Raw genomic sequence first — 13,541 nt, forward strand, 5'->3', positions numbered from 1 at the left:
TGTTAATACTTGGCGTCATTGGTGGATTACAGGATCCAGGGATACAGGAATTTTTATACTATTCTTGGGACTTTTCTGTAAATTTGAAATGATTAAAAGCAAAACAAAACAAAAAAAAAACCCAAACCCACCCTCCAATCCTATCTCCACCAAGTACTACGGGTGAGATCTTGGCTAAGCCGTAAAATCTATCAGAACGTCTAGAAAGTAGCTATTAATGCGACCACGGGGTCGGTCGTCAGTGGTCCAGAAACTTAGTAAACGCAGGAAGAGCTTCGTGCAAACGCCGAGCGGGAAGAGGACCTGGCGCCCTTCCCTTCGGGCCCCCAGGGCCCCCATAAAAGCGTCGAGGGCAGAGGCGCGAGGTGGCGGGAGCAGCGGGTGCAGGCCGCGGCGAGGCGTCAAACTGGAGCCGCCCCGCACCTGAGCGGGCCGCGCCGCGCCGGGCCCAGGAAGCCGCGGAGCCTCCAGCCTCTGCCCGGGACCTGCCCTCCCCGACGGTGGACCTCAGGCTCCGGCACCGCGACCTCTGGGCCAGCCTCCATGGCCAGGTCCCGGGCTTGCTGGACTGGGACATGGGCAATGAGTCCTTCCTGGCCTTCACCACGGCGCACCTGCCCCTGGCCGAGCAGAACCGTGAGCGCGGGCCGTGGGGGAGGGGCGCGGCGGGGGGGGGCGGGGCGCTCGGCCCCCCGGGACCCCTGGGACCCCGCGGGCCGGCCCGGAGCCGCCGCGGCCTTGGGGTCCCACGCCCCTGGGCGGAGTGGGCGCCCCCTCCCCTGCCCCCACCGGGGGGGAGCGGAACGCGGGGCTGGGGGGGGAGAGCCCACGGGGTGGGCGCGGGTCCAGCAGCCACCTGCCACCCCTCCGCACCCCTCACTGTGTCCCAGAACCTTCTAGGCCTCGCCAAGCCCCCTTTCCCAGGCGCCTACCGCCGTTGGGCACGCCACACATTTTTGAGTCGTTGTTCTGTTTCTTAAAAAAGTTACCAGTTTTGCTGGAGCTGAAGCCCCCCTCTTAGTACACTGGCCGATACCGAAAGGCGCTCAATATTTGCTGAACGGTCGTGCTTTTTTTTTTTTTTTTTTTTTTTAAAGGACTTTTGGCGGGGGTGGGGGGACCTGGAGGGCAGAGGGAGGTGATTACCTCGTGGTACATTATGGCCATCTGTTTGGGCAAGGTGCTTGGATTAACCATTGTCCTGGTTCAATGCACCACCCCCGCCTTCCATCACCTCCCACAGTCCCACGTATCTACCCTTAATTGGGCTTGGTTTTGTTTTGTTTTTAAATTCGTAAGAGACATAGGCAGAGGGAGAAGCAGGCTCCTCCGAGAGCCCCATGCGAGGCTCCACCGGGGACCCCGGGATCACGACCTGAGTGGAAGGCAGATGCTCTAGTGCTGAGCCACCCAGGCGTCCCCACCCTCATTGTTTTAGTGTCTTTAGATAAGTGTATCTTTGAAACTCTTAACATTATTTTATGTTTATAGATGACCTTAATTAATGCTCCTTGTTTTTTTGTGTGTGTGGGTTTGTTCTTTTTTGTTTTGTTTTGTTTTTTTGCCTGCTTCCATTGTTTTTTAGAGCTACTCTGGTTGCTGAAAAAATATCTGATTATTTCCCATAGCGCAGTGATATTCTGTCATCTGCATATACTATCTTTTGCATTTTAGTTCTCCTTTGGCTCTCTCTGCCACTATAAGTAATGCTAAGAATTCCTATATCTTCATTGATTAAGAAATATTTATTGAGCACCTCCAATTTGCAAGTGATGTTCTAGACACTGGTGATCTATAACAAACAAAACAGACCAGTCTAAATATTTTATTTCTTTTTTCATGAGAGACATAGAGAGACAGAGGCAGAGGGAGAAGCAGGCTCCATGCAGGAGCCTAATGCGGGACTCAATCCCTTAACCCCAGGATCATGACCTGAGCCAAAGGCAGGTGTTCAACTGCTGAGCTACCCAGATGCCCCTGGCTGCATTTTTTTTTTTTTTTTTTTTTTTTTTTATTCATGACAGACAGAGAGAGAGGCAGAGACACAGGCAGAGGGAGAAGCAGGCTCCATGCAGGGAGCCCGACGTGGGACTCCATCCCAGGTCTCCAGGATCACACCCCATGCAGAAGGCGGCACTAAACGGCTGAGCCACCGGGCTGCCCTTTTTTTTTTTTTTTTTTTGGCTGCAGTTTTAAATAGGGTCATCAGGTTGGGTTTCCTTGGGAACATAATATTGGAGCAGAGTTGAGGAGGTGAGACAATGAGTCAAAAGGATATTTAGAGGAAAAGTTTCTCAGGCAGAAGAAATAGGGTAAAACTCCTAAGGAGGGAATAAACCTGGAGTGTTTGAGGCACAGGAAGGAGGCCAGTGAAGCTGGGTCAAACTTAAATACAGAAGGAAGTTCAGAGGGTGTGGAGCAGAGATCCAGAAGAGCCTATGTTCCACTCTAAGAACCTTCGAGTTGATTTTTTTTTTTCCTTCGAGTTCATTTTGAGTAAGAGGTAGACACGGTTGAAAGGTTTTGAGCAAAGAAGTGATGTGATTCATGCTTCCCAAGTGTGTGACCCATGTAAAGGGGGCAAAGGGGGCTGGTACTTGGCTTGATGCTCTGCTATCATTGTCTTGAGATTTTTAATTTTTGAGCAAGGAACCCTTCGTTTTCATTTGGCACTGGGCCCTGCAAATTATGTAACTGATGTTGCGTGATCTATATTCTAAAAAGATAGCTGTGGCTGTTGGGTGGAGGGTATATTATAAATTTGGAGATAAGAAGCCAGCAGCCTAGGCTGCTACTGTGATCCAGACAAGAGATGGTGGTAGGCTGGAGGGTCAGAGTGGTGGCAGAGACGGGAGAACCATCTGGATTCGCTGATGGATATGTAGTGTAAGAAAGTGAGACTGGAATCATTCCTCCAGGGACACCTGGGTGGCTCAGCAGTTGGACGTCTGCCTTCATTCAGCCCAGGGCATGATCCTGGAGTTCTGGGATCGAGTCCCACACTGGGCTCCTGCTTCTCCCTCTGCCTACGCCTCTGCCTCCCTGTGTGTGTCTCATGAAAAAATAAATAAAATCTTAAAAAAAAAAAAAAATTCCTCCTCCAAAGTTTTGGCTGATTAAGTAAAAAAAAATGGAGTGGCCTGATACTGAAACAGGAGAAGCTTCTGGTAGGACAGATTTAGGGAGGAAGATCAGGAATTCTGTTCAGGACATGCTGAGTTTGGCATACTTTTTAGATCTCCAAGTAAAAATGTTGAGTAAGCAGGTGAATATATAAGTCTGGAGTACTAGAGGGAGGTATATTTTGAGTCTTTGGTATGTGGGTAGCATTTAAGGAGTGAGGAAAAACCAAGCACGAGCCCTGGGGATATCCCATTGTAAAGATACTGGAGAGAAAAGAGATAACCAGCCAAAATTAAGGAAATGACCATTGAGAACCAAAACTGAGAAATCACGGTCTCCTGGAAGGAAGGGAAGAAAGCGTGTCAAGGAAGGAGTGGTCAGATGAGAGGACTAGCCCTTGGGAGGTCAGGTGTGAGGTATAAGGACAATTGGATTTAGCACAGCAGATGTCATTGGTGACCATGATGATGGTGGTTTGGGTGGGGTGGTAGAGATGAAAGCCTGATTGGGGGCACCTGGGTGGCTCAGCAGTTGAGCATCTGCCTTTGGCTCAGGTCATGATCCCAGGGTCCTGGGATGGAGTCCCACATCGGGCTCCCTATGGGGAGCCTGCTCCTCCCTCTACCTATGTCTCTGCCTCTCTCTGCGAGTCTTATGAATAAATAAATTAATTAATTTAAAAAAAAGCCTGATTGGCAAGGTTTCAAGGGTGGAAGGAGAAGTGGAGATTGAAAGAAAAGGGGATTCTTTCTAGGGGTTCTGCCTCAAAGGAAAACACAGAGCACAGTGGCCTGGCACAGAAAATGGGTGCCAAAGAAGGTCTGTTCAATAAGATGAGAATTAACATCATACTTGAATGCTGATAAAAACAATCCAACAGACATACACACACCAAAAACAGTAAATAGAGGAGTGGTTGGTTGGAACATTGTCCTTGAGAAAGCATGAGGACATCTGTGCCAGGAAGGGAGGGATGTCCTTAAATAGTGATTGCATCTTTTTCTCATGAATGTCTAGTTTATTCTTTGATAGGTTAATTCCTAGATACTTTATACTTTTTTAAAAGGTTTTATTTATTCATGAAAGACACAGAGAGGGACAGAGACATAGGCAGAGGGAGAAGCAGGCTCCCTGCAGGGAACCCAATGTGGGACTCAACCCAGGACCCCAGGATCACGCCCTGAGTGGAAGGGAGATGCTCAACCACTGAGCCACCCAGGCGCCCCATATACTTTATAATTTGATGCAACTGCAACCAAATAATATAATAATAAGTAATAGAAATTTCATTTTCCAGTTTCTTCATGCTGCTATGGAGGAACAGTGTTGATTAGTATGTTGTTCTTATATCCAGCAAACTTGCTAGGCCCTTATTGGTTCTTTTTTTTTTTTTTTAAGATTTTATTTATTTATTCATGAGAGACCGAGAGACAGAGACACAGGCAGAGGGAGAAGCAGGCTCCATGCAGGGAGACAACGTGGGACTCAATTCCAGGTCCCCAGTATCAGGCCCCGAGCCAAAGGTGGCACCAAACCGCTGAGCTACCTGCCCTTATTGGTTCTAATAATTTGTATATTTATTTTGTGTGGCTCTATAAATAATGATAGTATTGTTTTTTTCTTTCCAACTTTATATCTCTATTTTTTCCTCTTTTCAAATACTATGTTGAGCATTGTTAGCAATGTAATGGGCATCCTTTCTAATTACTGAGCTCTCCAACAGGTATATCATTATTTTCCAGATAAAAACCTAGATTCAACTGCAATATGATGACATTCCTGGGGTCCATGGAGGGGAGGTGAAAGTTATGGCCCCTAATCCCAAGGAGCCAGCATCGTGCCAAACAGATAGCTCTAATATACACTTGATATACTCTTAGCCCACCATGTAGACATTCATCCAGTTAAGCTGAGCTCCTACACCCATGTGCCAGGCAGTGAACAAGACAGACCTGGAGATAGACATTAAGCAAAGTAATTATGATAAAAATGTTTATTATGTGAGTGTTTTGGACAGGTAGTCAGAGAAGGCCTGCTTTAGAAAGATGTTTAAACAGAAACATGACAGGGGCACTTGGGTGACTCAGTCACTTGAGCATCTAACTTGTGATTTTGGCTCAGATCATGATCTCCTGGGTCAAGGGATCAAGCCCCACATCGGGTTCCAAGCTCAGCAGAGAGTCTGCTTGAGATCTTCTCTCTCCCTCTCCCCTTACCCCCACTCGCTCTCACTCTCTCTCAAATAAATATATCTTAAAAAAACAAAATGGAAACATACTGGGTGACTAGCAGCTAACTAGGGCAGCGGGAAGAGGGAAGAGTGTTTCTGGCAAAGACAACAGCTTGTGGAAAGGCCTAGGATCTAGAGTGTGGTCTGTTAGAGATGTGGAGAGCCTGGGAGGAATGACAACACTGATGAGGAGCCAGGGCCTTCAAAACTATCTCAAGGAACTTCAGTGTGGCCCAAACATCATGGAAAGGCATCAAAAGTTTGTAAGCAGAAGAATGACGAGATTGGATTAATATTTTAGGAAGCTGCTCCAACTGCAATAGGATTGAGTTAGAGAAACAGATAAACAGACCATTTGGGTTGTGGCTGGACTTGGGGATTGACTGAGTGTGGCTAGACCAGGAAGAGAAGAGTCAAGAACACTTCCGTGTGTTTGGCCTGAACGACTGGTTAGGTTGTAGTGTCACTTGCTGAGACCAGGGATACAGGGGGAAGAGCTGGAAAATGGAGTTTAGTTTAAGAAATGTTGAGTTCAAAGGGCCAGTGTGTTGTTCAAGTAAAGACCTCCCATAGGGAGCTCTTTTGTTTTTTAAGGTTTATTTTATTTTATTTGAGAAAGAAAGCACACAAGAGAGGAGGAGAGGCAGAGGGAGAGGGAGAAGCAGGCTCAGCAGGGAGCCTGACATGGGGCTCTATCCCAGGACCCTAGGATCACGACCTGAGCCAAAGGCAGGCAGACTTTATTTATTTATTTATTTATTTATTTATTTATTTATTTATTTATTTATTTATGACAGACACACACACACACAGGCAGAGGGAGAAGCAGGCTCCATGTAGGGAGCAAAGGCAGACATTTAACTGACTGAGCCCCACATGCACCCTCCCCTAGGCAGGTCTATTTATGGGTAAGCAGAGAAGCCTGAGTTAGAGATAAAGATTTGGAAGCTCTGAGTTGATAGATGGTGGCTGAAGTCACAGACGTTCATGAGATGGCTCAGGAGACCGTGTACGTGGAGAGAGGAGAATGAGGAGGTCAGAGAGGTCACGTGTGGTGTCCTATAGCCCTTGGGGCAGGGGACACAGCCAGATCCCAGAGACACTTCAAGGCCCAGGACCTTGGGGCCACAGTGGAAATCCTAGGACACTTGACTCATTTCTGTCTTTCTTTTTGTCAGTTGCCAGATACAGACTCCGAATAGTTGAGCCACCAAAAGTGCCTGTGGAAGAAGCACCCAGCCCTGATGATGATGGTATGTAGAGGGTAGTGGGTCCCCTGGCCTGGCTGTGTGGCCCCAGGCCAGTGAGCTCTGGTGCACAATCTCCTTTTTCTCCACACAGGCCCAGCTCTTGAGCCCAACCTGTGGATGTGGGTAAACCCCAATATCGTGTTTCCCCCTGGAAAGCTGGAGGTCCCAGAATCTCCCAAGTGGGAGGATCTGCCGAGCACGCTTCCCTTCGCTCAGCCACCCCTGAAAGAGGAAGACTTCACCAACAGCTCTGAGACCACAGCAGTGGAGTCGCTGCCTTCCTCCAGCGAGCAGTCTCCTCCTCGGAAGCGGAAGCGGGTGGCTTCTTCCCCCAGCACCTGGGAGGTAGGGATTTCTGGGCCCGAGGGCTGGACTTGGGCTGGGCTTGGGCAGGCATAGGGATGATGCAGCAGAGAGGTCTGCTTGCTTAGGATAACTGAGAGTTAATGGGTTCAGAAGTTAGCCGCACCCTTGGGTTGGGGAGAAGCCCGGATGGTGGCCCTAGAGCACTCCCCCTCCCTGCCACTGCACCCCTGGAGTAGAGGCTGTGGAGTTAGGACCAGTTCCTACTCTGTGCTCCTCTAGCTCACAGAAGAGGAGGAGGCTGAGGACCAGGATGACAGCTCCTCTGTGGCCCTCCCGTCCCCTTACAAAAGGGCCCCCCTCCAGAGTCGGAGGCTCCGGCAAGCCAACAGCCAGGAGGGGAGGCTCTGGTCCCGGCCCCCCCTCAATTACTTCCACCTAATTGCACTGGCATTAAGAAACAGTTCCCCCTGTGGCCTCAACGTGCAACAGATCTACAGTTTCACTCGGTATGTGCCACGGGGGGCCCTGTGAGGAGGGGAAGGGGGGGTCAGGGCCCTTGGTCAGCTACTTTCCAACCTGCCGGTGGCCCTGGACTGCTGCCTTGGTTTGCCATGTGAGTCTGAAAGGAGAAATGTGTTCCCAGGCCTTCCTTCCCAGGCACTGCTTCTGGGTTGTCCCCAAACGTGTGTCCACATATCCCGTGTACAGGAAGATATCCATGTCCACCCTGTTCACATCTAAAACTCCAACCATTTTATTTTTTTTAAAGATTGTATTTATTTCTTAGAGAAAGAGAGCAGAGGGAAAGGGAGAGGCAGACTCCTCACTATTGTGGCTTGATCCCAAGACCCCAGGATCATAACATGATGCTTAACTGAGCCACCCATTTTATACCTTAGTTCTTTAAAACATAAATTCATCTAGGTCAGAAATTCTCCCATCCTCCCTGTCAAGATTATCCAGTAGAAAGTCTGGTTTCCCCAACAGTTTCTCACATGCTTTCCCTTCGGGCTGGACTGACAGAGCTCCCTGCACACCCCCAGGGGCACCCAATCGAGAAGGGAGTCACATTTAGCTTTTTTTATTTTTTAGATTTTATTTATTTATTTGAGAGAAAGAGCACATGACCAGGGGGAGGAAAGAGGGAGAGGGAGAAACAGACTCCGTACTGAGCAGGGAGCCCAACGTGGGGCTCAGTCCCAGGACCCTGAGGTCATGACCTGAGCCGAAGGCAGAAGGCAGACACTTAACGGACTAAGCCACCCAGGCACCCTCATTCATTCATTCATTTATACAAATAAATAAATATTTTATTTATTTACTTATTCATGAGACACAGAGAGAGAGAGAGAGAGAGAGAGAGAGAGAGAGGCAGAGACACAGGCAGAGGGAGAAGCAGGCTCCATGCTGGGAGCCCGATGTGGGACTCGATCCTGGGTCTCCAGGATCCTGTCCTGGGCCGAAGGCGGCACTAAACCACTGAGCCCCCCGGGGAGCCCCCACGGGATCCCCTGGAACTGTGCCTTTCCTGACCATTCCTCCCTGTCCACAGACAACATTTCCCCTTTTTCCGGACGGCCCCGGAAGGCTGGAAGAATACCGTCCGCCACAACCTCTGCTTCCGAGACAGCTTTGAGAAGGTGCCGGTCAGCATGCAGAGTGGGGTGAGCCCGCGGCCCCGCTCCTGCCTCTGGAAGCTGACTGAGGAGGGACACCGCCGCTTTACCGAGGAGGCCCGTGCCCTGGCCTCCACCCGCCTGCAAAGTATCCAGCAGTGCATGAGCCAACCGGGTGAGCGGCCCTGTCACCGGAGGGGCCAGGGGAGGGGACCTGACCATCCTCACCTGAGGCTGAGTGTGCAGGGAAGGAGCCTGGGGCCCACCATGGGGCTGGGGGCGGGGGCGGGCAGCCCGGGGCACCGTCTGTAGGGAGGGAAGAGGATGGCAGTGGTGCCTGCCCCAGGTAGGACCCCACCCACACTGGCATGTACTTGAGGTCTAGGGGCCCGATGGAGAAACAACTGAGGTACACTTGACCCACAGCCCGCAGCCTAGGGAACTGGTGGCCACACTGCGAAAGAAGCACGGTATGGGTGGTGATGTGCAAAAGGGGGCTTTTTCTCTTTCTGGAGACCTGGTGCCATGGGGGCCTGGAGGGAGAAGTAGATTATCCGCTGTGAGATCCGGGCTGAGGGAACAGCAGCTGCGAAGGGCAGATAGGTTCTGCTGACTTTTTTTTTTTTTTTTTTTTTCTTACAGATGTGATGCCCTTCCTCTTCGACCTTTAATTCAAGAAGCAGGAGTCAGCTCATCCCTTATTAAAGTTACCTGCAGCAGCCTGGTGTGTGTGTGTGGTCTCTGAGGATGGGGACAGGGTGGAGGTGGAGGGCAGCTCTGAGGCTGGCAGTGAACACCGCCAGTGCTGATAGATGCTCCAGAGGCAGTCGCCTGGTGTGCTGCAAAGGGAGCCTGAACTCTTCATTCCTCCAAGAAAGAAAATCCTCAACCCCCTTCAGGACCAATCCCCACTATTCTGGATGATGAGGATAGTCTTGGGAGGTGCTAGCTTGAAGCAGCCTGCCATCCACAGGAGGGGATGTAATCACCTGGGAGCAGTGGGAAGAAGCCTAAGGAACACATCACTTGGGGGGCAGTGGAAGGAGAGGCCCTCCTAGGAGGCCAAGAAGGAGCAGTGAGAAGGGTTAGAGGAAAGAATTTTTTTTGGAAAAGGGGATGGTTGGGTTCGAGCCTCATTCCCCTCCATTTAACCATTTTGAACAAGGGGTGGGAGGTTGGAGCCAAGCTGCGGGCACCTCGCCTTGCTGTTCATCTCCATCATGCCCTGGGTAGAAGCCAGAGCACTGGCAGATCGAGAGTCCTTAGTGGGCAGCCGCAGCTTTCCTGGTGGCAGGAGCCAGTGTCCAGGTTGCCAGCCTTTGGTCCTAAGGGAGCATGGAGAAGCCCCAGACTAAGTGAGAAAGGAATGAGGTTTAAAGCTGCATCCAGATGCCCCAGACATTCAGACTGTGCTTGAAGACAATACTGAATTTCCCACAGGCCTGCGATGACCTTTCTCATTCCCTCTCCTGCTCTCCCCTCATCCCCTAGCAGGCCCCCAGGGAAACCGCTCCACTCTCAGAACCCAGGGCTGCAGATCTCCGTGCTGGAGGCATTTTGACCTTGAAGAATTGACCCTCATAACTCGGGTCATCGACCAGGAGTTCAGCTAAGAACCTAACTTGGTATTACACCTAAGCAGAGAGTATTTGTTGCATTATTTTAAGATTTCCCAAACTTTTCAGGAATGCAGCTAATCTGCAAAATAAAGGATGATTGTGTTTTTTATTTTTTTATTTTTTGGTCTGGAAGTTTACCAAGAAGTGTTTGCCACTTCAGAAAACCACTTCACTGATGGCAAAGGTGCTCTGATATCTAAGTCACCAATGGCACCTACCTGTATGAGTCTGTGTTTGTGTCTGCTGCACTTGCAGGGATTCTATGCGTTTAAACATATTTTGTCATTATATCAAGGCAGCCAATAAAGAGTATTTTCTTTTTTTTTTTAATTTTTATTTATTTATGATAGTCACACACACAGAGAGAGAGAGGCAGAGACATAGGCAGAGGGAGAAGCAGGCTCCATGCACTAGGAGCCCGACGTGGGATTCGATCCCGGGTCTCCAGGATTGCGCCCTGGGCCAAAGGCAGGCGCTAAACCGCTGTGCCACCCAGAGACCCCAAGAGTATTTTCAATAGTCATTTGAATTTCATCTCTTAAATATAAGCTCATCACTGTATGTATGTGCAAATTTCCAACTATCTTGTATTTTCAAGTATAGTTTTATCCATTGAAATACACTTCATAATTTCTATTTTTCTGTTATATTGCAGTGTAAACATATCAACCTTTTTTAAAATTACATGTGTTATGGTAAGTTATTTTTTTATCAGTAAGATTCAAGATGGTAAAGACAGTCTTTTTTCAAAAAAAATATGAGAGAATGAGAGAGAAAGAGGCAGAGACACAGAGGGAGAAGCAGGCTCCATGCAGGGAACCCAATATGGGACTCGATCCCGGGACTCCAGGATTACGCACTGGGCCAAAGGCAGGAGCCAAACCGCTGAGCCACCCAGGGATCCCAGACAGTCTTTTTCTTTCTTTTTTAAAAATATTTTATTTATTTATTCATGAGACACACAGAGAGAGGCAGAGACACAGGCAGAGGCAGAAGCAGGCTCCATGCAGGAAGCCCAATGTGGGACTTGATCCCAGGACCCTGGGATAATGCCCTGAACCAAAGGCAGATGCTCAACCGCTGAGCCACCCAGGCATCCCCAGTCTTTTTCTTTTAAAGATTTACATATTTATTTGAGAGAAAGAGAGAGAGTGTGGAGGGGAAAGGGGCAGAGGGGAGGGATAGAGAGAATCTCAAGCAGACTCCATGCTGAGTGCAGAGCCTGTCTTGGGGCTGGATCCCATGACCTGAGCTGAAACCTAGTCAGACACTCAACCCACTGCACCAGCCAGGCACCCCAAGATGGTAAAGATGGTCTTATAAAATATTTGCTCTATTCCTAGGGTGTTAAGGCCAGTGGGTAGAGAACCACTGAACCAAGCAACATAAAATACAGTCCCTGCCCAGAGGTGCTCACCCACAGTGATGTTGGCAACCAGTGAAGACAATCCATGCTTAAGTCTACCCCCACAAAGCCTAGCATAGGGCCTGTTGGGTAGTAAGAATGCACTATTTGCTATGATTTGTCACTAGTAACTTCTCTAAGAAGCAGATTTTCATATTCTCTGGAAGTGCAGAGAAGAGATCAGCTCTGTCTGGAGAAGCTAGAGAAGGCTTCTCACAGGAGAATTTAGCACTGCGTCTTTTTCCCAGGCCTAGGAAACAACAGCAGTGCCCAAACAACAGAAGTGCCCAAAGCCAGCCATGTTCTGTGGGGTGCTGTTGATGCTCCTAGGAGGCAGAGGTGGAGGCTGGGGAGGTGTGAAAGAGCAGCGATGGGATAGGAAGGAAAAAGTGACTGGTTCCAAGAAAAGGACAGGACAGACATGCACAGGTGCCCAATTAGAGCAAGCCAAGAACTGCCTTTCTCTAATCCACTTGCAGGTGTGTTGTGACCTGGATGCTAATCTCTATGTGCTATCCACTAGTGGAGTGGGGAGAAAGACCACATCATTCATGTCCTTTCCTCTGGGCCCACCCAGCACTGTGCAACCAGACACCACCACCACACCCTGCCCCCATACCACTCAAGTCTAGCTAGCTCCCAGGAAGGGCAGGGTCCCAAGTCCTCAGCTCTAGTTTCATCTGATCTGGCCTCAGTTTGTCCACCTCATCTGCACATCTTTATTCCTGCCTACATTCTTGTCCATGTCTGCTCTGAGTTGCAAGTGGATCCAAAGGCAACAGGTCAGAAGTAAAGAAATGGACAATACAGCCTTTATGGGAAAAATGGCCCCAAGGAAAGTTGCTTTTGTCACTTTTGCCGTCTCATAGCATATTCTACTCCTACCCTCAGCTCCTTTTTTTTCACTTATTCAACCATTATTTGAGTTTTCAAAAGGCCAGGCCCTGTGCCAGGGGCTGAAGATATAGTGAAATCCAAAATGGTTTCTCTGAGTTTTCAGTCTAGATGGAAAGACATATTAAACAATTAACGTGCAATGATAAGAAATATTACTAAAGAGTAAAGGTGAGTGTAGGAAGAAATGATAGGAGTACTTAGACTTAAGAGATCAGGACAGCCCGGGTGGCTCAGTAGTCGAGCACTGCCCTCAGCCCAGGGCCTGATCCTGGAGTCCCTGGATCGAGTCTCATGTTGGGCTCCCTGCATGAAGCCTGCTTCTCCCTCTGCCTGTGTCTCTGCCTCTCTCTCTCTCTCTCTCTCATGAATAAATAAAGTCTTAAAAAAAAAAAAAAAAAAAAGGTATTTTAGCTGAGACTTGGATAAGGAGTAACCAGGCCTCAGAATGGGGAGGAAAAGTGTTTTGTAGAGGGAACACAATGGACAAAGCCTGGGAGGTAGGGACCTCCTCACCTGGGCCTATTGAGAGAATGGGGATAAGGCCATGGAGGACAGAATATACTAAGCTAAGGGAGAAAGACCCAAGGTGAGCTTGAGGGAAGCAGGGATTAGGCCATGTTGGTCTTTCTAGGTTACGATAAGGGATTTAGATTTTTTTTCAAGTATGGTAGAAAGTAACAGAACCTCACTTTATTTCTAAGTTTTATTTATTTACATAATCTCTACACCCAATGTGGGGCTCAAACTCGCGATCCTGAGATCAAGAGTCTCATGCTTCAGACTGAGCCAGCCAGGTGCCCCTTATTTTTTAAATTATGCTTAGCTACTCATTGGAGTGGCTGCTAGGCAGGCACACATGAAGGCAACAGGACTTGTTAGGAAGTAATACAGTGGTCCAGGTGGGCCAGGGCAGCGGCCAGAGAATTGCAGAGAAACAGGCTGTTCTGAGATGTAGCTTGGAGGTAGAATTGATAAGTCAATAGGATTGATTGAGTGCAGGAGGAAGTGAGGCTGAGATTTTTGGTTTGAGTAATTGGGGAGAATGGGGAGGTACAGAAGCCCGTATCAGCAGGAGGTTTGAGCAGTTTTTTTTTT

At 48.9% G+C, this 13,541-nt stretch overlaps 1 protein-coding gene across 3 annotated transcripts; it reads left to right on the plus strand.

Moving 5' to 3' along the window:
* Window positions 1–384: 384 nt before the first annotated feature.
* Window positions 385–9,244, plus strand: FOXR1 (forkhead box R1). 3 transcript variants are annotated; one of them, XM_077893787.1, is made up of 6 exons: window positions 385–636; window positions 6,532–6,606; window positions 6,695–6,948; window positions 7,189–7,415; window positions 8,462–8,700; window positions 9,168–9,244. In XM_077893787.1, exons 1-6 carry the CDS (start codon window positions 576–578, stop codon window positions 9,194–9,196), a joined length of 885 nt encoding a protein of 294 aa, XP_077749913.1. In that variant the 5' UTR covers window positions 385–575; the 3' UTR covers window positions 9,197–9,244. The 3 variants fall into 3 exon arrangements, with proteins under 3 accessions (XP_077749913.1, XP_077749911.1, XP_077749912.1); XM_077893785.1 differs by lacking the exon at window positions 385–636 and adding an exon at window positions 5,926–6,362; XM_077893786.1 differs by lacking the exon at window positions 385–636 and adding an exon at window positions 5,932–6,388.
* The last annotated feature ends 4,297 nt before the right edge of the window (window positions 9,245–13,541 follow it).

This window comes from Canis aureus, chromosome 3, assembly GCF_053574225.1.
Source record: "Canis aureus isolate CA01 chromosome 3, VMU_Caureus_v.1.0, whole genome shotgun sequence".
Taxonomy (NCBI): Eukaryota; Metazoa; Chordata; class Mammalia; order Carnivora; family Canidae; genus Canis; species Canis aureus.